Source organism: Ctenopharyngodon idella, chromosome 22 (assembly GCF_019924925.1).
Source record: "Ctenopharyngodon idella isolate HZGC_01 chromosome 22, HZGC01, whole genome shotgun sequence".
Classification (NCBI taxonomy): domain Eukaryota; kingdom Metazoa; phylum Chordata; class Actinopteri; order Cypriniformes; family Xenocyprididae; genus Ctenopharyngodon; species Ctenopharyngodon idella.
In genome coordinates, this window is record NC_067241.1 from 9738567 (window position 1) to 9763698 (window position 25132).

Sequence of the window (25132 nt, forward strand, 5' to 3'; positions counted from 1 at the left end):
GCTTAACTTATGTGATGCCAGTTCCGTTTTTTTTGGTAACTTGAATACGGAAAGCAGTCTGGCGGAAGCTAGATATTAATTATATTAATTACAAGTGAGTTTCCCAGAATTTCCAAGTTGCAATGAGAAAACTTGGGAATGCAACAACGTCTGTAGTTGACGGTAAATGTGTTAAAATGGATGAAATTAGTTTTTTTCATTTACACCGAACCATAATTGTATAATTTTATAACAATTCAGTTCACAACAACTTCATAAATTGAATAAAAACATTAAAAAGCCAAAAGAAACCTGATTCACATTCTTTATTTATCATTTGTATCATCATTTACTCATCATTTTGTATTTATTCAAAACGCATCCTTTATATATATATATATATATGTATTTCAACACACCTGACATCAAAATTATGACTTCCCAACTACATAAATACGAAATGTCCAGGAGGACTTGAATGCACCATTAGAAACAAACTATCTGAAATAACCAATTGTCAGACTTCCCTAAGCTTACAGCAGGGGAAACATATTTTGTATTATTATTATTATTATTATTCATAATGGAATTTGATAATGATATTAAATCTCTTTTTATGTTGAAGTTAATATAAGTTAGTTTTGTGATCCTAAATGGCAGATATATTCACACAATACACACATGCACACACACTCAAAACTGCATTTACACAAAAACCTTGCTTCAGTCCACATTCTCTGTCATTCATACAGACCTTTGATGTGGCCTCTTATTGTATTCAATCTCATTCACCTTCACAGGTTTTCTCAGTTCCCCCACTGGGCTGTGGAGGGAGTACTTGTGTTTATAGGACCCATAAGGAAAACGAACGCATTGTCACTTAGATAATGGACTTGAAATGAGATCCATAGAAGAAGTTAAGAAGTAAATGCCTTTGTGTGTGTGCAAGTACTTGCATGTGCTTGTCTGCAGACTTAAGCACAATGTCATTTAGCCATTGCTTGTAGGATGCACCTGGACGCCCTGCCTGTCCTGTCTGCATATTGTGACTTGTCGCTTTCCCTAGTTTTTATATTTCCCCAGATCAAGTGTGCAAGTCAGATAAAGACTTGTGATATAGACTATAGAAAAAACTGCCTTCTGAAGCTATGGGAAAAAGTTGACAATGACACAGAAACACATTCGCCACCCTCAGGGTGTAACGTGAACAACAGCTGTGATCTCAAAAGTATGAATGACTGATGACTGTTGTGTTGACAGTTTAAATGTTTCTACCTCGTGGGACAGAGGAACATGAATAATGATACTAAACATGTCATTATTAAGGGTATCGTTCACCCAAAAATAAGAATTCTGTCATCATTTACCCACCCTCAAGTCGTTCCTATGACTTTCATTCTTATGTAATTCATTAAAAAATTTTTTAAAAAGTTTTCTCTATCGCTTTGGCTTAATTCTATTTTTTTCTCAAAACAATAAGTTCAGCTCTTTGCACTCTAAGAAAAGTCAGTAAAAACTGCAGCCAACGCACTCTCTGTTACGGGTAATCTGAGTTTGTTCCAGTTTTGGGTGGATTTTAGTTCAGTTTCCTTGCTTTCAGTTTGTTTCCATGGTTATTCATTGATTTACACCTGATGTTCATTTCGTTAATTAGTTTGCTGTTTATTTATGTTTTGTTCAGTTCCTTTGTCTGTTATCTGCACATTATACCGGTTGTTCTGTTCGTTACTTACTAAGGCCCTGTTTCCACCCGGTATTAAGATGCGTTTTGGTCGATCACATCACAAGTAGACGAGGGAGACACATACCTGTTTACACCTGGTATTTTAATCCATCTCTTTTGTCTACTTTCAACCACTTCTGTCCTGATTTCTTCGAGGGAAGGGTCTATGGGTGGATAAATGTATAGGCTTTTTGTAGATCTTTCAATCTAATGGACAAAATAACCTTGCGCAATTTACGCGCCCAGAGACGATAGAAAAACATACATAGCATCAGCTTTCCTTTCTGCTCTGAGAGCCGCAAAACCACGCCACACCGTGGCAAGTGTGTGTTAGAGGAATGGTGAGAGAACATTGTGCTTGGTACATTTTTCGTTTTCAAACCAAACTTGGGTCTCCAGCCGACAAAGTTTAAATCCCGTCTGGCTAGCACGCTTCCCATAATGTTTACGTGTTCAGTAGGCGGAGAGTAGGCGGCCTTTTGCGAGCCCGAAGAAAAGTATGACCAGGTGCATGATAATCTGTCTGCCCTGTATTAGCCAAGGAGGCCATTTTTGAACTATTTGTCTGTCATGTATAGATCCAGGAAGGCCATTTTGTAACCAAGTGCGGCACTGCCCAGTCCTTAAGCCCTGTCTTCACTGTCTCACTCCAGCCTTTTATCTCTCCCTTTCTACCTGATCTAAGCATTGTGGATCTGCCTTAGACTGTTTGTTCACCAGCTCAGCCCTGGACTGACGACCCGTGCCCGTCTCTCCACCTTGGCTTGTCGACTCCACCATGGCTCGCCCCCTTGGCTCCACCTGGGACTGTCGTCCCTACGGCTCTATCGGGCTTCCTTGTCCCTCCGGCTTTGCCTTGGTCAGTCATCGCTCTGCCCTGGCCATGGACTTACGGGCCTTTGTCGGTGACTCGTCCCTCCACCCCTTTGCTCTGCTGGGCTCCTCCTTCCCTCTGGCTTCACCTCATTCCTTGGGCACACCGGCTCCTCATCTTGGCTGCTCGTCCCCATGGCTCCACCTTGGTCTCCTGGACCTTCCGTGTCACCCGGTCCCTTCAGCTCTTTGGCTCCGCATTGGTCTCCACTGCCAGTAGCTCCGCCTCAGTCAGTAGTCTTCCTGGTTTCGCTGGCTAAGGCTCCACCATGTCTCCTTCCTCCCTCACGTCTGCTGTGGGTCTATGTATTTTGAATTAATCATTGCATTGTCTGGTGTTTTATGGTTGAAGTACATGGAACACATTGCTTCAAAAATAAATGTACTGCATACATAACAAATGTGTGTATTTTTTTTCTGTGTACTACAGTATTGATTTACTTTTCCCAGTAAATCTTACCATCTGTTGAAATCTGTATCTGAAAAGCTTGGTGTGATGCACAGTAGCATTCAGCTAGATGAAACAGACAGTCAGAGTCAACAAAAATATATAACAAAATTTTCCAGGGATGACTGCCATGGTGAAAAAACATCTAAACATTTTGACCAGTACAGCTCACATGATGACAAAAAACTTTTTATTTTAGTGGCATTTGGCCAAATTACTGACACAACTAGGTTTTGAAGCATGAATTAAATGTTTTAAAGTGAGTTACTACATTTTGCAGACATGCAACAGAGTTATGATGTCCCATACTGTAAAACAGTTATGACAGTTGCACTTACAGTTAAGACAGTTTCATTAAATGAGCCAAAGCGATTGAGGAAAAACTGTAAAAAAAAAAAAAAAAAAAAAAAAAATGGTTCACAATGCTCTGTTCCATACAACAAAATGAGGGTAAGGGTAGGCAAATAATGACAGAATTTTTATTTTTGGTGAACAATTTCTTTAGTGGCCTTTGTTATCTTGTTAAGATGAAATATATAACATCAAACTATTTTTTTCTTGGCTTACCTAGACAATCATTACATATCATTACCTGAAACAAACATTCAAGATCAGAAACTGGAAGTAAAACCTAATCATAACTGCAACAGATTGCTGAGTAGATACAGATCAATACTGTTCTGGAGCTTTCTGAAGAATTTACTGTGTCATTCAGTGTGTATCGAGTTTTCAGAATAATGAATCATTATTTGACCCATTTTGTTGTTCATGAAGGAAGTTTGAGTGCTTGTTTCCTAAGGGCAAATATGACAATATGTTAGCTAAGACAGAGGTCAATGTTTAGTTAAAGACTAACAACAATTATCCATTAATCTTTTCTCAGAGGAGCATGCAAATGCTAGTGCATACTTATGTTTTTCTATATTCGAGTCATATTGGGTTCAGTCTTTTCTGTTTTGCCTCTTTTTATCATTTATTCAAGTCTGTTTCTTTTTTGACAGGATAGAGAGGAAGAAATAAAAAAGACGACTGAAATAGTGATGCCATCCAACAAGTACTCCTCCGCTATCATGGCGGAAAGTGACAAGATGACTGCCACGGTAAGATGGAAGAAGAGTGTTGGGATAGCAATTAGGTTCTGTCATAATTTACCAAGCCTTTACTTTCTTCTTCTTCTTGCTTTTTTCTATGCAATTACAATGAATGGTGACTGAAGCTTTCAAAACAACTATAAAAGTATCATAACAGTAGTCCATATGACTTGTGCACTTGTTTCATATCATAACACAAACAAGTTTATTGCATTTTTCTTTCATATTGTGCAGTCTTAAGGTATGGTCACATTAGCAAAATTTGTGTGAAATTTTGGGGGCAAAAAGGTCTATTGTCAATAGTACAGCATTGCATAAAGCACAGCTCACACACAAGTCACTTTCATACCAAACTATTTCTGTTGGTCAGCACAGCGAATTTACTTGACCAACTTAAACCCACTGAAAAATTTCTGTGTGGAAATCCTTTGCCCTTACCCGAAAATTCCAGATCACATGCATTCCTATTGGATTTAAAAATTCGCAACAGTGGTAAATGTTGCTGCACCTTATTGCAGTATATTCAAACATTATGCAATAACTTTGACCGTTATTTGCTGAAAATCCAATATCCACCCTAGTTACAATGATATCTGCATCTCTTAAATGATTTCAGCCTTATTTTCACATCAAAAACCACTCATCCATTTGACACTTTTCTCACCTACATGCACACAAACAGAGGTGTGGATTGGTGTGGGTGTCTCATTCGTCTCTGGTGTTTTGGGTTCAAAATAAGGCCAAAGGTGCAGTGGAATTTAGGGGATTAGAGAAACGGGGAGAGAGGGGAAAAATTGAAGTATCTGGTTCTGATAATGGAAAAGCTGCTCTAACAGGTTTGTTATGATAGCTCTACTCAACTTTGCCCTGAATTTTTATTTTCTAATGGATTTTTCTACATATTCTTTGCAACCGTAAATGAGGCAAGACCACTTCCATACTTTCTTCTGATCCTGTACTCCATAGAGCGCAAAGATAGAAAGAGAGAGAGAGAGAGAGAGAGAGAAATAAAGGGAGAGAGAGCAGGCTCTTTGAACACTGCACCTGGCTGAGGAAGTGCTCTGAATCCCACAGACCAGCTGCTTGGCCAGGGAGGAGAGAGGAGCACACTGGCCATTCAGATGCCCAAGAACATGTGCGTGTCATTTTGAGCACTACTGAAACTAGTCTGTTCCAACAAATCTGTTTTATGAGACTTAAATGGTTCAGATCTCCTTTTACTTTGTTGCAGCATGTCAGTGTTCTGAACGTCATTATTTCTTTTTAACTTAAAGGAATGTTTGGGGTTAAATACAGGTTAAGCTATTGACACCATTAGTCACGGCTGTCGTTTATCACAGAAAACAATTTAATCTGGTCTCTTAGTTTGTAATGAACTGACAGAAATGGACATCTGTGGTGTAGTGTTGTCACAACACTAATATATATATATATATGTTTTTTTCAGAAATCTTGAATGTGTGGTTACAGTCTTGCATTTTTTAACACTTAAACACATACCTCGGGTCTTTAGTGACCCAGGACGTCATTTACTACCCTTCTTCTCATACAATTTTTAAAGATAGACATCAACCTTCTTAGTATTCCTCAATCAATTCATTATAAGCAATATGAAAATTAAAAATTGTATAGGGTCGCTATTGACCCGAGGTGTGTAACGCTGTAAATATATCTTTTCTGCACAACAATAATTGAATCTTTGATGACTGAATAAGTGCAATTCACCTTTATTCCACAAGGTGGCAATGTCTGATACACAATGATGAAGTGACGTTTCGCTCATAGTTACTGCAGGCAGAAAACAAAAGAAACGAAGTATCGTCACTAAAACTTGAAATGGTTCAGCCATTTACTGCAGAGCTATTAATGAATGCAATCAAATATTAGTGTCACTGTCACTTGATGGTGGATCTGGTGAAGAAGCTGTCAGCGATCAAAATATTGATTTTGAAGATGTTGAAAATGATAGTTTTGAGAATAAGTTTGAGACCGCGAATATGAGCCAGATGCTGAATGTACTGGGAAATGAGCTCTGACGAGGACAGTGATAATGGTATAAAACATCTGCTCAAACTGAACCCTTCCAAGCTCCAAAAGGTAACAAAATATGCTTTATTTTATTGTTCTGTAATTGTTACTCTAATATTAGGAGAGTTTTATATTATCGCGACAGGTAGAGATCCATCTGTGTTAGATATAGATCCGGGTCGCTAAAGACCCAAATATGTAATAATGATTGACGAAACATTCATGCATTTAAGGCTTAAATTACCTAAATGTGAAAATAAAGTGATCCTGGCACACTCTCCGTTTACAGTGCACGCTATAAGCCAACAGTTCTGAAGAAATGTCAAGAGAATGTGGCCACAACAACTAATAAAAATATATAATAAATTATTTATAATAAAATTAACAGACAAAATATTATCAGCTAGTCTGTTTTTTTTTGCGCTGGGCATAGAGAACTGCAGTGAAAAAAATACATGTACTTCTATAAAAAACACATTGGTTACATTATATTTTTTTAATTCAAGCATTTCTATTTTGCAGAGCAGTGCATCATGACAAACTGAGTGATTAAATTGTTAAACATCAAATACTTCACATAGTGTGCACATGCTTGTCAATCAAATAGAGCGCAAATGAAAGGAATCCACACAGTATTCTTTAAGGCTAATTCACACTGCACAGACAGATGCCGACCAACGTAAAATTACAGTATATCACTTCTCAGACATCCTAAAATCCCGACAACTAAAAAGAAATAAACAAAAACAAGTGCCGACCAGTGCCAACAGGGTGTAATACACTGATCTGACAAAACCTGACGAAGTCTGTTGCTGTTGCAGTGTGAAGTGGCCTTTAAACATCAGATGTATCATTTTTAACATTTAATTTTGGCATTTTTCCACTTAATTTGGATAGCACAGTATAAAGCAGACAGAAAAGCAACATGGGGTGGTGGGGGCAATCGGAAAGGACATCAAGCTGGGAGTCAAATTGGGTCATCCAAAGCTTGTCGGAGCCCTGCCCGCAAAGCTTTTGGCTCTGACGAACAGCAAATTTATGTTTTAATTTCATTTATTTTTTAATTAACACTTATATTGTAACCTTTATGTTGAACTCCATTTTTGCACATAATGTGTATACATTGTAGAAATTTACATTGTATATTATTTACATTATATACACATTATATAAATAAACTGCACATTATTTACTGTAGAGAATTGAGCAAGATTTGGGTAAATGATTTAATTGATTAATAAGAGAAATTATTGACAGATTAATTGATTGTCAAAATCAAGTCATTAATTGCAATAGTGTTATGTATTTAAAGGCATATCCATTCACCCACCCACCCATCCATCCATCCATCCATCCATCCAAGATTCCATTCTCCAAACTGCCTATCCTCTGAAGGCACAGCATCTCTGGCATAATTTAAAGGATTAGTTAATCTAAAAATGTAATTTCTGTCATAATTTACGCACAACTCAAACCTGTATGAGTTTTTTTTTTTTTCTGTGGAACATAAAATAAGATATTTTGAGTAATGTCACTCAATTTTTTTAATTTGTCTATACAATGGAAGTCAACAGACACCAAAACTTTTTGGCTACCAACATTCTTTAAAACATAATTTTTATGTTCCACAGATGAAAGAAAGTCATGCAGGTTTCCAATAACATGAGGGTGAATACATGAGGAATTTTTGGGTAAAATATCCTTTTAAGGCTGGATACTAGTTTGTAGTTTGTGTTGTCATTTTGAGTTTCACTCATGGTTTAATTGTGTAATAACAGGCTTTACTGGCTTAAACAAGTTGTCTTACAGGTTCATGACATGTGCTTCCACTGTTTGCTCATGTTGTGTCTTGTCTGGAATCATTTATGTCTGCTTTAACAGAGCTGTTATCTGATGAGCCTCTGCGCTGTACCTTTGGCTCTGTGAGAATGCCTGTTCACATGGTTGGGAAGCATGGCAGAACTCTGGGAAATAACATTGAGTTTCTACACATTGTTATTCCTCTGTGTGTGTGTGTGTGTGTGTGTGTGTGTGTGTGTGTACTATTACGTAGTATAAAAGGGGATCTGAGCCACCTGTTTTGATCCGCTGACTTTCTTCAGCATTTCAAAAGCTTGAGCCCGGGGCCGGGGGCCCCTTTAGGCAAGAGCAGTGCAGGGGGTGTCATTAGGAGCCAGCAGAAAGATAAACTGAATGAATGAAGGAGCCCATAAACCCTTTGACCTCTCTAGCCTCTACTTGCCTCCTTAAACAGAATACATGGTTTTATTTCATGTAAGTTTATTCTTGTTTATGCTAATGTGATTTTGAGCAGCTCTTGCATTCATTTATAGACAGATTTTCTATGCATCATGCTGATGACATTTATATGCTAGAATTCAATGTTAGGATTATCAATTCTACATTTGTCATTGCATTATTAAATGGACCATATTATAAAATGCACTTAGTTCCCCCAAAAATGAAAATTCTGTCATCATTTACTCACCCTATTAAGATTAAGATATTTTTAATGGAAACTTTTAATGATTTTTAATTTTCTAATAATAAGGCTTCTGTCCTTTCATTGAAAGTTCAGGTAATCATAAATTAGAAGATCCAAAAAGGTCATAAAGTTGTAAAACAGTCATAAAAATGAATCCATATAAAATAAACAGTTTAATCCAAGACTTGAGAAGAGATAAAATCACTTCATTCACATATAAACACATAAAGCACATTACATATGGTAAACATGAAAGCTTGTGCATGTGACACATGTTAACAAACCTCACTCTCGCACATCACACAAACTTGTTTGAGCTTCAGTGTTTACCATTTGTGAGGTTCTTTATGTCAGTCATTGTTTAGATGTGAATAAAAGCCTAAATTAAATCTCATCATCATATGAAGCGATCATATCTCTTCACAAGATTTGAATTAAACCGGTCAATTCATATGGATTTTTTTATGACGACCAGGTTTGGTTACCTGGACTTTCAATGGAGAGACCATTGTTTTTTATTTTGTAAGGACTAAGCACTGACACAGTCAGCGTGGTTGTTGTGGTTGGTGGAAGTGTGTGTGTGTGTGTGTGTGTGTGTGTGTGTGTGTGTGGTTTAGGTATTCCCTACGTTATAGGGATAAAATGTCCCCACAAGAATGGCAATACCAGAAATCTGGTCTGCATGAGGAGAACAGCTTAGAAATCATATTAAATGATGTTTTTTGAAAACGTAAAAATGCAGAAAGTTTTCTGTGATGAGTAGGTTTAGGGGTAGGGGTAGAAGATAGACTATACAGTTTGTACATTATATAAATCATTATGTCTATGAAAAGTCCTCATAAAACATGGTGTGTGTGTGCATGTGTGTGTGCATGTGCGTGTGTTGGCAAGACCTCTGATCCGCTGCAGCACAGCTGTGGCATTAAAGATGTCTGGCATTCCAGTGGACGGTTCCAGAAATGCGACAGCAGCCTGTATTGTTCCCACAACCATGAACACACAATCTTCTGTCTGTGTGCTTTACTCCGTGCCTGTGCTTAAAGAAAACAGTGCTCTCTCCTGTCTATTTTTGTATAAGTTTAGCAGTTGTCTGCTTTTTATAGTATAGTTTTTCAGTTTTTGTCTGCTCATCCACATACACAGTTCACACATGCTCCTATCCGGCACTGTTCAAATTAGAGCTGGGTGATAAAGCTAAAAAAATCATATACAAATATTTTTCATCTTTTCAACATTTTTGTGTTTGCTTTGAAATTGCAAAAAAGACACTCCTTTTTTGTTAGAGGCACCATAAACTAAACATATGAAAAAACCTTTTAAAGGCTTAAATTCTGTCATCATTTACTCACCCTCAAGTTGTTCCAAACCTGTATAAATTAGTTTGTTCTGCTGAACACAAAGGAAGATATTTGGAAGAATGTTTGTAACCAAGCAGATCTCGCCCCCAGTTGACTACCGTAGTATTTTTTTCCCCTAATATGATAGTCAATAGGGGGCAAGAACAGCATTTCTTTGAAATTGAAATCTTCAATTTTTCAGATTATAAAAGTTTTACTGTCACTTTTAATCAATTTAATGCATCCTTGTTTAATAAAATTATTCATTTCTTTCCAAAAATTTTGAATGGTAGTGTAGATTGTGACAATCACCAAGGCCTTGCAACAACATATTTACCTCCAAAAGAGAAACATCATTGTATCCAAGCATCATCAAAGCATAAGCAATCATCAATCCATCAGGGATTTTTGAAAGTCATCAGGGATGACAGCCCATCAACATGAAATAGAGGCATGACCAAACACATAGATACATTCATTCTCAGAACACAGACATGTATAAGTCATGTTTTTTGTATTGATTCTTTGCTCTGTCAGCGGTCTGATCTTCTTAAGACCTTCTAATGTCTCTTCTTCAAGTCACAACACAGATGTATCTAGCACAACAAAAGTAGTCTGGCAGAAATTAAATTAAAAGAATCGAAAGTACAACAGCCAAGACTGGCAGTGTTTTTTGAATGCTGTACATCATTCAAACAAATCTGAGAAAAGAATTCTGTTATTATTATATTTTAGTGTAGGTAATAGCTTTCAAGAACAAGAGACAGATTTCAGCAGAAACATTTATCCAAAGCAACACTTATTACTGGGAAAATTCCTGCTGTGATAACTCCCAGTAAGCCGAACTGAGCTTTAGCAACAACACCACTCTTCTGTAAAACAAAACCGTCTGCATCGTCATAGTAAGTCCACTAACACAGGGTTTTTTAAAAGTGTGGTCCAGGGACCCACAGGGGCCACAAGAAGGTTTTAAGCACAATTTTTCTTTATTTTTCATTATTTTTTTTCCTTTTTTTTTTTTTTTTTAAATAATAATTATTTAATTTTTAGAGTTGTTAAAGTTAACATCCTAAGCTTAATATATTAATAAAATATGTGTAAGACTATATATATATATATTATAGATAGATTAATTTTATTATTATAGATTTTATTACAGTCTGTTTTTTGTGATGGTTGTTCATGAGTCCCTTGTTTGTCCTGAACTGTTAAACTGCCCAATGTTCTTCAGAAAAATCCTCCAAGTCCTGCAGATTCTTCGGTTTTCCACCATCTTTTGCATATTTGAACCCTTTCCAACAATGACTGTATAATTTTGAGATCCATCTTTTCACACTGAGGACAATTGAGGGACTCAAACACAACTATTAAAAAAGGTTCAAACATTCACTGATGCTCCAGAAGGAAACACGATGCATTAAGGAGCCAGGGAGTGAAAACTTTTTGAATTTGAGGATCAAGGTAAATTGTACTTAATTTGTCTTCCGGGAAACATGCAAGTATTTTCTGTTGCTTCTGAAGGGCAATACTAAATGAAAAAAATTATATTTAAACAAAATAAGAAAAATATGGACTTCTTCATCCTGTTCGAAAGTTTTCACCCCCCAGCTCTTAATGCATCATGTTTCCTTCTGGAGCATCAGTGAATGTTTGAACCTTTTTTAATAGTTGTGTTTGAGTTCTTCAGTTGTCCTCAGTGTGAAAAGACGTATCTCAAAATCATACAGTCACTGCTAGAAAGGGTACAAATATGCAAAAGATGCTGGAAAACTGAAGAATCTGCAGGACCTGGAGGATTTTTCTGAAGAACAGTGCTAAGTTTAACTGCTCAGGACAAACAAGGGACTCATGAACAACCATCACAAAACAAAAAAACAGTCGTGGATCATCCAGGTAACCACACACAGTATTAAGAATCAATGGTTCACAAACTTTTGAATGAGGTTATTTTAATAAATTCAGTAATTTTTTTTTTCTTGTCGACTATATATAAACATCTTCTATGTAAAATATCTTACTCAGGACAGTACTAAATAAAAAATAACATGCATTTTGTATGATCTCTCTTATTTCGTTAAAATTATTCACATTTTCACAGATTCTGTAGGTGGTTCACATACTTTTTCTTGCAACTGTATATAATCTGCATATATGATCATCTTTCTCTTTTTGAGACATACATCGATTCAAGAAAAGTTTGTACTTTCTGTGGAAAGTACCTTGCCATTATCTCCTTTATCTCAGTCACTGGGGGTTTTAATCGAAAATTCTCTGTAAAACTGTATTTGAAAAAACAACAACAAAGAAAAAAATTATTGAATTAATTGAAGATGTTTCTCATCTAATTTTCCTCTACTAGTAGATAAAAATACATAATCTGTTAACTTAGTATAAAAAAGGGTCAAGGGGTCAAGGTTTAGCTAGTTAGCATGACTCAGATTCTGCTGCCAAATGTCATAACTACACCTTCATAATCATAATTGGTGCTGTGTTGGGGTGACAGTGATGTTGTGGAGGTGTCTGGACCTGCCCTCCATTAGTATCTATTTTTTGAATGAGAACAGAATATATTTGTACCATCACACACCCATTCAGCTGTGCCAGGTAACATGGGATGCAGTTCTGTTAATTGTGAGTTGTCCAAATGTCCTGTTTGTTTTCTGTGATCTGTGAAGATTATAAACATAATGTCTCCTTTTGTAGGCTGCAGTGAATGGTGACACGTCTGTGGGAGAGGGATTGTCAGAGAACGACAGCGGTCTGGAGATGACCAATGAGAACAGCCCGCTGACTGCGGCAGAGCCACCTTCACCTTTCTGCCCCAAACAGAACGGAGGCGCAGCCTCACCCACAGGTACACAGACCCATGTTCTGGGTTCAGCATCTGGGACAATCTGTCATTTATTTCAAAAATGAACTTAAAACATCATGTTTAGAGTATTGCACTTGGAATGGAAGTCTATGGGACGAGACATTTTGGAGGGTTTAATAGCAGATAAGTGAAGTTAAAATTTTTGTTAACACACTTAAATTAATTGCCATTTTATCAGTAGGACTACTGTTACCAATGTAATTCCTGAGAAATTTAAATCTGTTTTTACATGTAAATACTGGGTATCCTTGTGCATTTCCTGTGAAAGTTACCATGTTTAGCGATATTACATGATTATGACAGGAATTTAAATATTCAATATACTTTAGTAAGCAATTTAGTAAGCAGTTATATCACACTTAGTCTCATTTTAACATGCATATTTAAGTCTTGTGGCTATACTTTTGAAACAGTGTGTTTTAAAGTTTATCTTGGTGCCTTTTTTTGGTAATCAACGACGTTGCAAAGAGTGTCGGAAATTAGCTTGATTATTAAGGAGCTCCTCCTTTGTCAAGTATTATGTTATTATTAGAAATGCTAAATATTATTATTCAGTACAATATAATAAATTAAATAAAATGATCACTTTGGTGTCTAAGACACATAACCAGGTAGGTCTAGGATAAAATATTATTATGCAGTATATAGTTATTAAAGTGTCTGAATTTTCTTGTACTTTGTCATAAACTTTCTTAATCTTTCAGATGAGAGTGTGAACAGCATCAGAAGAAAGAGATCACGTAAGCGCTCCGACACAGAGGAAGACAGTGCCTGGGATTCCTCCTACAGTGAGGTGAGAATTTACTTACTACACATCTGATCTTATCGCACACTGACAGAAAACTTCAATAAGACACATTCATTCCAAAGTCCGTTTTACTGCTGTTTCCGGAGGCATGGCTGAAATAGGGCTTGCTAGTTGCTTTAGTCCAGGTATATATATATATTTAAATCAATACATCATTAAATAACTGAGAAGACAAAACTATAAAAATGTGATTGGTATAATCATATATGCATTACCTCTGCTGTGATTGACTATTTATGTTCATGAATACATTTATGATAATAAAAATACCACATAACACACCAGAAGTTAGCAATAGGTTGCGTAATTTTAGAGAGCAGGTGCATCATGAAGCTGATCGGATGCAGGAAAACACATACATACAGTACAGAGTTTGGTATCACTTCCATGGAACATCTGTGGATTATCCGCATGAGATATTCAGAGTAATGAAATAAGACATGCAGAAGAACGTATTGTGCAGCATTCCTGCTGCCCTTTTAAATAAACACTCTGCCATACACATGCGTGCTAACTGCAAACTCTGTGCATGTGTATGCATGTCTATGAATGTTTGTTGTTGTGATGCATATCTGTACCAACAACTCATTTCATCCTTTAAGATGTTAAGAGCTTTACAGTCTCTACTGTAAAGACTCCTTAAAATCAGATAAATGATGATAAGCAGAAATGACTGTATTATAAACCACTTCTTATCTGTTCTGTTGTGTTTTGTGCTTATCTGTGGTTTTCCTCTATACTGATAAAGCTTGTGCATCCAGTGCAAAACAGAGAAGATATGGCCTAAGTCAGATTATGGGAATTGATATAGTTTACAGACTGAACAGGTGCTGCTGTGTTGCCTTACCAACCTATTATCAAAATTTGCATATACAGTATATGGAATTAGATTGTGTCTGAAGTATAGATACATGCTAGTACAATATCTGAACGCAGCTTTTCTCTCCCCCTCGTCCTGTCAATACTTGACTATTTCTGTCTATAAAAGTAAATAAGCAGCAAACAAAATATACATTTAGATAGAATGAAAGTAAATAATCCTAATAAATAATCATGTTAATTTAATTTCAACAATGTGATAATATAATTTCTGCCATTAGCCACCCTGCACTCTAGATGTTAGTGGCCATTGAAAAACCCATAAAAGTTGACTGATAATCATTATTTCTATAAAATCTCTATTTCTATCAAATTAATCTATAAATATGGTACAGTACTAGCACATATGGATCAGCTTATTGTTACGGGATTATGGTTTCAGGAAAAGGCTGACATTGGGTCTGGTTGTGAGACGGGTCTGCGGCAAAGGCCTCGTCCCAGGACTATTTTCCAGGCAGGACTGACAGCTCACAGTAAACCCCGCAACAGAGAGAGGGGACATAGTAAACAGGATCACAGCAACCTGGTAATGCTCACATTCACACACACAAAGTCACTTTATGCTTTAAGTGAACTTTTGTCTGTCAGACACACTGAAATCAAGGCTGACGAACAGAGATCTCGCAGAAGATTAAAGCTGTCATGACACTGTCAGCTCCTCACTCTTAACACCTTTAAGTCAAGCTATCACTGTCAACACCTTAACTCAACACCTTTAAGTCAAGCTGTCTATCAGTGTCCCCCCCCCCCATTTTTTTATCAATGAGTCACAACTTGTTTTAATGGTTGTTTTGTCTGTGTTGTGGCAGGGTGAGCAAAGACAGACAAAGTGCAGAAAATATCTTGGGTTAACCATGTCAAATGTAACCATTGTTCCCTGAGAAGGAGAACGAGACACTGCGTCCTAGGATGCTAATGGGGAATGTCTCCAGCATGCCAGTGTCTGAAGCATGTGTCAAAACACGACAATGACATTGGCTGGTGACAGCCCATGAGGCCACTCGATGTCATAGCGGAATGATGCTGAAAACACAGCAAGCTCATTACAGGGAGCGGAGGACCTTTCTCATAACCAGGAAGGTTTTACTCCATGCTCATCTTAAATGACCAATGGGAGCTACCAGCTAAGGCTAGCTACAACCATTGTAAAGGCTGTAATATGATTCAAGGCTCCAGTACTCAGAGGTGCTGTACAAAGGAGGGGTTCGCCAAGGCGAACAGACCACTTCCTGTTGGAGCCCAGAGTCCAGAAGAGCTCTGAGCCTTTTGAGCCACAGGAGAGTATAAGAGGGCTAGGCAAAAATGCTTGCCACGCCATTATAAATGCTCAACTGAGACTCCAGCAACAACCCAGCTCTCTCATAGAGAGTTGGGGATAATACTATTAAGAGTTCCACTTATACTTAACCATGAAAACATTGCTATCAAGGGGAGCCAGATAAGTGCTAGCTGCGACCACTCAGAAACAAATGTCTTTGTAGGATCTCAAAAACCCAGACACTCCTGAAGGTGCCTTATGACAAAGAAGGGTTCGCAAATGGGCGAAAGACCCACTTCCTTTCGGGTTCTCGAGATAAAAAGAGCTCATCCCAGGGACTGGAGGACCCTGCTTCAAGACCCGACTCAGGGGGAGGGTTCTGCTTCTCGGTCAAACCCGAGGAAAAAACAGGCTCTCCAGACTCCAACACTCACGAAGGTGCCTACAACTAGGAAGGGTTCGCTTCCTGTCAAGTTCCAGACATCGCCACCACAGAGCACTGCTATTGTGTGAGCCAGTGGAGGAGGCAGACTTAAAAATAACTCCTGCCTTCATACTCTGCCTCTAATTTCCACAGATTTAGGCCTCACACATTAGTAATAGCAGACCAGAAAGAGAATTAATCTCATAAGACTCTCCCTTTGCTTCGCCCACCACCCCCACGGTTGAACCCGACTGCTGCTATGTCAGCCGCGGGACCCAAACTGAGGGGTATAGGCGCTCTATTCTCATCCCTCGAGAGAGAATAAACAACAAAGGAGCTCATACAGTGACCACATCAAAAAGAGCGCGTTCAATTCCCTTGAGAGCTGAACTCTATCGCTAATCAAGAATCACGCATATAACAGTCACAAACATATCGCTGTCAGTGCCTTTGACTCCCTCGAGAGCCGAACGCGCTTGAGCAAACACTTTGTCCTGCTGGCAAAACAAGTCATGACCAGCCAGAAACCAGCTACCATGTTCCACAACACAGCTATCCTAAAGGATTATTCCAGGTTAAATTCAACTTAAGCTGAATTGACATCACTGTGGCATGCTGTCTGTTACCACAGAAAATCATTTTGAGCTGTCTCACAGTTTGTAAAAACACACTCAAAAACTTGTTGACAGAAACGTAGTTGCACTAGAAGTCTGTGACGGCAGCAGGCTGTACATTTGCCCCTTATATTTCCATTCGTAATCATTAGCCAAACATGAAGCGAATCTTTTCAGAGTTCGCAAAAAAAGAAAAAACAAAACAAATGCGAATTAGGTGCATTTCCATCAAGTTCTTCTAGCGGATGTTGGTGGCATTAATAACCTAGTCCCTAGTAAAAAAAAAAAAAAAAACTATACCAAAATCTATTTAAAATACATTTATTTCATACTAATTATACTTTAAATTGCAGGGTCTTTTTATTTAGCACATAAATATGCAAATGTATTTGTAGTATACTTAGCACAAAATAAATGTATTTCAAAATATTTTAGTATTTTTTTTTTCACTAGGGGTAATCAACAGTAAATTAAACACCATAAGCGGAAACAGTCGATTAGTGTTCGCTACGTCAGAATTTATTCGGCAAATGCATCTCCCATTATTTGCATTAACTCTTTTTCGCACAAGTTAAAAACCACCTCAAGCGAGTGTAAAAACTTTTTTGCCATTTCCATCACTCATTTCTGATGCAATACTTCAAAATGCGCATAAAAACAGGCTGATACATAGCAATTGTAACTATTTTTTATTGTTTTATTTTATTTTATTTGTTGTTTTGTTTTGTTTCCTTTTGCTTTGAATAAGGGTTGAAATTGCGTGTGTTCGTAGGTTTCTAGTGTTCCTGAGGGTCCCGTACTGGAGCTCATGGAACAGGACTCTAAAGACTCTGCACAGAGCAGCGCCACATCCACCTCGACTACTGACACAGTCAGCCAACCCGAGTACAAGGTACCAGGACATCACACACACACAAATTCACAATCCAACTATCCTGTCATGTCCCGTTCCTCTTTATGTTCATGCACAAACAACCCACAAGTATAAATAACCCACAATATTTGTCCACCTGCCTTCGATATGTAACAGTTGCCTCAAAGAACGGCTCCACTTGAATGTGAAGATAACAGCTTTTGTGCTTGTGGTCTATCCTCTTCTTTGCGTGTCACTAAGCCAGGCAGCTGCGTGTTTAGAGAGCACAGATGACCAAGATAAAGAGACCGTGAAGGTCTTGAATGGGGGTTTTATGGGTTATAGTGTCTTCTAAGTCACATTTGACCACAGACTCATAAATACTCACAGACACTCGCACAGGTGAGGAAACAACAGCGCTGTTGAAATGGTCCTGACTGATTGAGAGTCGTGCTCAGACAAGCTCAGTGTCAGAGGTTTTGCTTGTGTCTCAGTCCATGCTCAATCCAGCTCTCTGATTGCGACAGAGCTTTTGATTGTCCTTCTTTGTGTAACTGGATCAAAGAAATCTGTGCAGTGATAATCATAATTGTCCATCTTATTTTAAAAGGATAATTCTCCAAGAAATTAAAATCTACTAGTCAAAGCCTGTATGATTTTTCTCTTCCTGTGGAACACAAAAGAAGTTATTTAGCAGAATGTTCAGGCTGGATCGAAACAAAACCGGACCAAAAAAACAACATAAAAGTTGTACATAAAGATGTCAAATCTTCAGATTTAAAAATTTAAATTAACTTTAAAGCCATTATTCATTGAAATTTGTGTCTGCGTACTGTTGTTCAGCTGAAGTCAGTTCAGTGTTCGGGATGGGTAGCATTCAAATATTTCATCCAGTTCGTTTTTCAAATCTAATGCAGGTTTCAGTGAGTGAGAAAATGTTAATTCATGGTGAACTATGTCTAATTTGTGCATCTTTCCTCCTCAGGATAATAAAGGTTTTGGTATTGGAGAGTTAGTCTGGGGCAAGATAAAGGGCTTTTCTTGGTGGCCCGGGATGGTGGTGACCTGGAGAGCAACAGGGAAGAGGCAGGCGTCCCATGGCATGCGCTGGCTGCAGTGGTTTGGAGATGGAAAATTCTCCGAGGTAACAAACAAAATGAAGTGTTGCCAGAAAACGACAACTGCAGTAGTTGATACTAATAGCAGTGAAATTTCAATAGCACAGCAAAAACTAAAATGACATTGAACACGCTCTTTTATTTTAAATGTTAAATATTGATATAAATATTAAAGGGATAGTTCACCCAAAAATGAAAATTATCCCATGATTTACTCACCCTCAATCCATCCTAGGTATATATGACTATCTTCTTTCAGACGAACACAATCATCCATCCATTAAAAAAAAGTAATGCAGAATACACAGAATGCACAAGTTGATAAGATTATAAGTCTAAAACAATCATTTTTAAAGAGAAATTTTGGAGGATTTCGATATAAGAGAAGAGGAGCTTAAATTTGTTGCACAATTTGTTTGAACCGCGAGAGGCGTGTAAGCTTACAATACTCCTACATCCTGCGTCATACATCACGTCAGAGGATTACTCATTTGGCACAAGTCAACTTGCACATTCTGCGTACGGTCATCCACCGGAAGCTAATTATTTGAATTTATAAAGTTGTAAATATGGATATTTTTCTCATAAAAACACATCACTTCACTTCAGAAGGCCTTTAATAACCCCCTGGAGCTGTATGGATTACTTTTTTTATGGATGGATGAATTATTTTTGGCTTCAAAACGCGGCCCCCCCCATTCATAACCATTATAAACCTTGGAGGACTAAGGATATTTTTAAATATAACTCTGATTGTGTTTGTCTAAAAGAAGATAGTCATATACACCTAGGATGGCTTGAGGGTGAGTAAATCATGGGATAATTTTCATTTTTGGGTGAACTATCCCTTTAACAATGTTAAAGTAATGGTATAAACTTTTTCCAAGCAATTATTCAAGTAAACAGTCAGTAACAAAAACAAAGAAACAAATGAAAAGCAATAGAACGCATAAAAACAAAGATATAAATTAATGAATGAATTAATTAATTCAACACAATATTTTGTTTATCCTACAAAACGTGCTGCCAATTAAAAAAAAAAAGCCATATTGGTAATACTGATACTGTAGAAAAACTGGTATTGTTACATTGTTTTATTGATGTTTTGATTTGATCCTGAAGTACTAGTACCTCTGACATCACTAGTTTGACCGTCTATGCTATTGTGTGAAATTGTGAATTGTGGAACAAAACATTTATAAAATTAAATAGAATGTGTAGTGTGTGAAATGTAATGAATTCAGTGCTAATTAAATCAATGTAATAAATTCATTAATTAAATGCTCTGAAAAAAAATCTTACATTATTAAACATTGAAGACTATATATATATATATATATATATATATATATATATATACACACACACACACACACACACACACATAGAGTGTATTACATATACAATTAAATTATTAACTTAACATGCGCACATGCTTGCCCTGAGCCCTGGTTACTTTCTGACCCCGGTGTCATGTGTATTTTGCAGGTGTCTGCTGACAAACTCGATTCCATCACAGCCTTCCCAAAGTTTTTCAACCAGTCATCCTACACCAAATTGGCTTCCTATCGTAGAGCGATCTTCCAGGCCCTGGAGGTGAGAGCAGAGAGCAGTCTGTGTTCATTGTTATATAGCACTTGGAAACAATTTTTGCCTATGGGGCAATTAGCTGCAACTATGCATTTTACAACATCTTTAGTTAATTTATTAGAAAACAGTTATATAAATATGCACCTGCTCTTCCAAAATCTGGGAGGGGAGCATGGACTTCACTTCTACGTATTGAAGTGCGCATGTGTTTGTGTGTGAGATAAACAGTAGACTGGGAAAACACTCATCTGGAAAGTCTGGAATTCCCCAGAGCTTCCTTAATTATCTCTCTGTGAATCGTACCTCCTAACAAACTTAACAAAAGCATCCAAGCCCAGACATGCACCAGAATGACAGGACTGGCTGTTCTTTACATTCCCTCTGTCTCTGTTTTTGTACCCCACTCTCTACAGCATGATTAATATCTGCAATTTGTCTCTATTTCGACTGAGAGGATAGTCTTACTGAATGTATGTTATTTTAGACACAGTGCACATAGTTGGTTTTATTCCACCTGAGACATTTGTTTCCAGGATGGTTTCTGTTTTCTTACAGTTACTCTGACATACTGTTCTCCTGCTATCTGCGTGTCCTCAGGTGGCTAGTATACGGGCAGAGAAGACTTTTCCTCCGTGTGAGTCAGACAGTCTTGAAGAACAGGTAAAGCCCATGCTTGACTGGGCTCATGGTGGCTTTATGCCCAAAGGTCAGGAGGGCCTGAAACCCAGAGAGAACGCAGGTGAGTACACGTCATCATGACTGCCATCTGTGACAGCATCTCAGATCTCACACTCAATCTATGCAGTTGTATAAAAAAAAAAAAAAAAAAAAAAAAAAAAAAAAAAGTACTTGAGTAAAAGGGCTTAAGCTTAGGGTCAAACACAGACACAGACAAAGGCTTATGACTAGAGGGGGTATATATCCTCCTGAGAACCAGAAAAAAAAGTTTTGTGAATTTAGTATTTTTTAAATAGCGTTTAAAACATCAGTATAGTAAATGAGGTCAAATAAACCATGTGTATGAGTTTGTGCTTATAGGTGAAAGTGCAATAATTGTGAATTTGTGATGAAATGTAAAAATAAATTTCTCAAATGAGAACAATCATTGCGATTATAATTTTGTGCAAAATAATCATTATCAGTTTGACTAAGTTTTCATTGACTAAAACTAGACTAAAATGCCCAGACATTTAGTCAACTAAAACTTGACTAAACAAAAACATGACAATGTTGACTAAATATGATAGAAACTAAAAAATAGAGATGCACTGATGTATAGGCCAACAATCGGTATCGGCTGATAAAAGCTATTCTTATCACTATCGGCCATCTGCCGATTGTTTAAAAACTGCCGATGATCAGGGCCGATTATATCCTGTCGTATAAAAGGGTGCAGAAAAACGTGTTCAGACTGTAACTCATACATGCTGTTTGTGAAAAAAATCACTCTTGTGTTGAATTTTAATGCATTAACAGTATAAAAATAGTGACGTTAAAGCAGGCTCTTTTTGACCCTGTGAATCACCCGTAGTTCAAGCCAGCGTTGCCAGGTCTGCATTTTTTTTTGCTACTTGAAATATTATTTGTATCATGAAATTCAAACAATAAATGGTGTTTTGATGCTCTTAAATGTGACGTGTCAGATCGCTGTAACGCCTCAGTTCAGGCGGCAGCGCGGAGCACAAACCTTTTCTTCCTCTTCAATACAAGTTACATCTCGAAAAACATGCGTGAACATCAAAGGTATGTTGAAAGATATAGTACAACTTACTGGAATGTATCATGTCTCATGTAATCACTTTATTTGTGTTTTAACCGCGGAAAGATGTCAATAAAACAGCTTGTGAACAATGTCACATCATGTCACATTTACCTCAGGAATGTTTTCCAGTGTTCACAGTTCCTTAGCTATCTATATATAAAAAATACTAGAGAGGAGCTTATTTACTGTTAATTATATGTTTGTGTAAATTTGCATTGAAGACAACAAGTGCTTATGAAAACTACCTTACGTGATACTAAGTTTTATACAAACATTTCAGGTTTTATTTGAGTGTAATTATTATATCTGAAAATAAACAGCAGCTGAATATAATACCTCTGTTGTTAATTGTAACCTCTAATATTGTAGTGTACCAAATGAGAGGGTTCCCTGTATAGTTTGCAACATTATTTAGGAGAGATTTTTTTTTCCTTAAGAAAAACCAAACTATCGGTATCGTCATCGGCCGATATCATTCTGAATAATCGGCTATCAGTATCGGCAGAGAAATTTAGTATCGGTGCATCTCTACTAAAAAGTATATTTGACACAGGACTAAGACTAAGACTAAATTAAAAAATAGCTAACAAAATTAACACTAGCTTGCAGATGCCACAATGGTTTAAAGCATGGTTTAAGGGGCATTCAGACAATTTTACAGCCACTGAATACACAAACTGAACAAAATATTAAAATAAATGGGTAATGTGAATCACCACGAGACATGAAAAGACAAACTCTTAAAACCGCACTTAAAACCGTTAGAGCGGTTTCTACAAAAAGCCCTACAGATTAAGCAGTTTCTACTGGCAGAGTTTCAAGCATTGCCATCTTGTTAAGTCATAGAAAATGTTAGCAACAGGAAAGTAATGTTGTAAACTTGTAAACTTGTTGGTCAAGTTTTTCTCCACTTATCAAAGCTGTTATTATAAGGGAATGTTATGAATTCATTTGTAGTCTCACATTGTAGTTGAGTTGCAAGACAGCGGCTTTACGACCAAGGTCTTTTTTTTTTTGCCATACACAGCAGATGTGGTGCAATACCAAATATGTATATCATTTGCTAAAGAAAAAAATAATAACTGTTATTTATTAGTTTTTAAAGATCAACTTCAAGTGAATGTTTAGATGGCTAAAAAGGTCATCTATATGTAATAATAAGGGTGCATGAACAATTAAATATTCAGTATTAACAGATACCAAGAAATGAAAAAAAAAAAAAAAACCTCAAAATAAAAGGGTAACATAAACAACCACATTTATTATTAATTACATATTTAGCAGTTAATATATAACAATATATAGCTAATAGTACAACTAATACAAATAATCAAGTTGTTTGGTTTTCAAAAGCTTATAAGAATTGCTGGTTATTAATTTCTGTATTTTTTTTTTTTTTTCACATTTTCTGCTCTGATGTGTTATAAATGGAGCTGAGACTTTAAAAGCGTAATTAAAAAAAACTTTGTGAACAAATGGTGTTCAGATTCTGTGGAAATCTCGCTATAAAGTATTTGTGGTGTTGCTTTAAAATCAAGCTGCAGGGCCCTCAGGCATCATTGCTCAGTCAGGTATTAGCAGGTTACACTCTCACACTTACCAGCTTAGAGTGTCAGATCATAAACTTCTGTTTGTGATTCATTAGAGCTGGTCCATCATATTTTAATGTCCATACCTTGAGTTTTCAGGAGAGCACCTTATGGTGGGCTATACAATGGTTTCAGAGGGTTTCAGTGTTATTAAAATGTAATCTAGGAAAATCTGTGAGTAATAGATCAGTTCAGTGACTCCTTTACATGCATAAGCCCTCCCAAGCATATTTATATGTGCAGTTTAAAATGTCTTACATTTCTGCTCATTGACATTACATTAACTAAAGGCAACATTCAAGGTCCCTGTCAGAGACCCACAACAGAAGTTGAGCTGGTGCAGTCATTTGTTTGCAAGGTTTAGTGTGTCTTGTCTCATCTCATTTAAACAAGTCTATCAGGTCCTTTAGTATCTTTCTTAAACATTCTAGTTAAAATGTATCTAGCATATCTATAATTTTTGGAAATGTGTTTTCATATAGTCAATTTTGGGCTGTAAAACCTAAGGGTAAAACCTTGAGTTTAGCATCAAGGCACTGAAAATGTTTCTGAACCACTGCAGAGATGAGCAAGCAGTCTCTGGTATTGTGGTCTTACAGTGGAATTAGAAAGAGGAAATAGCCTATCTAATAACTTTACGATTTATAGACTGCTGGCTTTTTCCCACAGCTATTACAGATGTGGTTTGTAAGAATCTAACAGCTGTCTGTCTGCATGTTAATGGCTGTATTTATCTTGGTCAGTTTCTCAATGTCTTTGTCATAATTTGCCACAAAATGAAAAGGAAAAAAAAATATTTTGGTTAAAGAGGACCTATTATGCAAAATTCACTTTTGCATGGTGTTTGGCTATAAATGTGTGTTGGCAGTGTGTGTACACAACCACTCTATAATGATAAAAATCCAACCACTCCTTTTTTTTTAATCCCCATAAATCATAAGCAGTGTCTCAGAACAAGCCGTTTCCAGATCCCTGGCAGTGTGACGTCACATTAGCCACAGGCCCCGCCCACGAATGTTGACAGACACTGCAGTTTTAACATAGAACCGCCCTGAGCGAGTTCACAGCAAGTTTACACAGTCCGCCATTGCTGCACTGACGTCTCCCAAGCGTTTTAGGTGTTCTGTAGCTGGATGGATTAATCCACATAGCTCTCTCAATTTACTCTCGAAATCTGAGCCGCTGAAGACGAGGTGGATTAATTTTGTTTTCAAAGAAAATGCTCCCTCAACTCTACCGAAATTTCGTTTATGTCTGCGCGAATCATTTCACACCAGACTTCTTTGTGAACGAATGTCAATACAAAGGGACAATACAAAACAGAGGTTGTGCTTAAAATTTGTTACTCAAGGATAGATCAGTAACTGTTCATGATCCAGCTTACAGTCTCCAGAGTGATAC

The 25132-nt window shown here is 37.1% G+C and overlaps 1 protein-coding gene across 4 annotated transcripts in view; it reads left to right on the forward strand.

Moving 5' to 3' along the window:
- The window catches only part of dnmt3bb.1 (DNA (cytosine-5-)-methyltransferase 3 beta, duplicate b.1), a 48416-nt gene that overhangs the window by 6156 nt on the left and 17128 nt on the right, over positions 1–25132 (forward strand). For 3 of the 4 annotated variants that reach the window (XM_051879004.1, XM_051879003.1, XM_051879002.1), the window contains exons 2-9: positions 4025–4123; positions 12668–12818; positions 13541–13629; positions 14906–15049; positions 17592–17711; positions 18658–18816; positions 20279–20386; positions 20978–21119. In XM_051879004.1, the coding sequence (XP_051734964.1) occupies positions 4064–4123; positions 12668–12818; positions 13541–13629; positions 14906–15049; positions 17592–17711; positions 18658–18816; positions 20279–20386; positions 20978–21119 (973 nt within the window). In that variant the 5' untranslated portion in view covers positions 4025–4063. The remainder of the gene's footprint in view (positions 1–4024; positions 4124–12667; positions 12819–13540; positions 13630–14905; positions 15050–17591; positions 17712–18657; positions 18817–20278; positions 20387–20977; positions 21120–25132) is intronic. The other variant, XM_051879005.1, reaches the window with a different exon arrangement.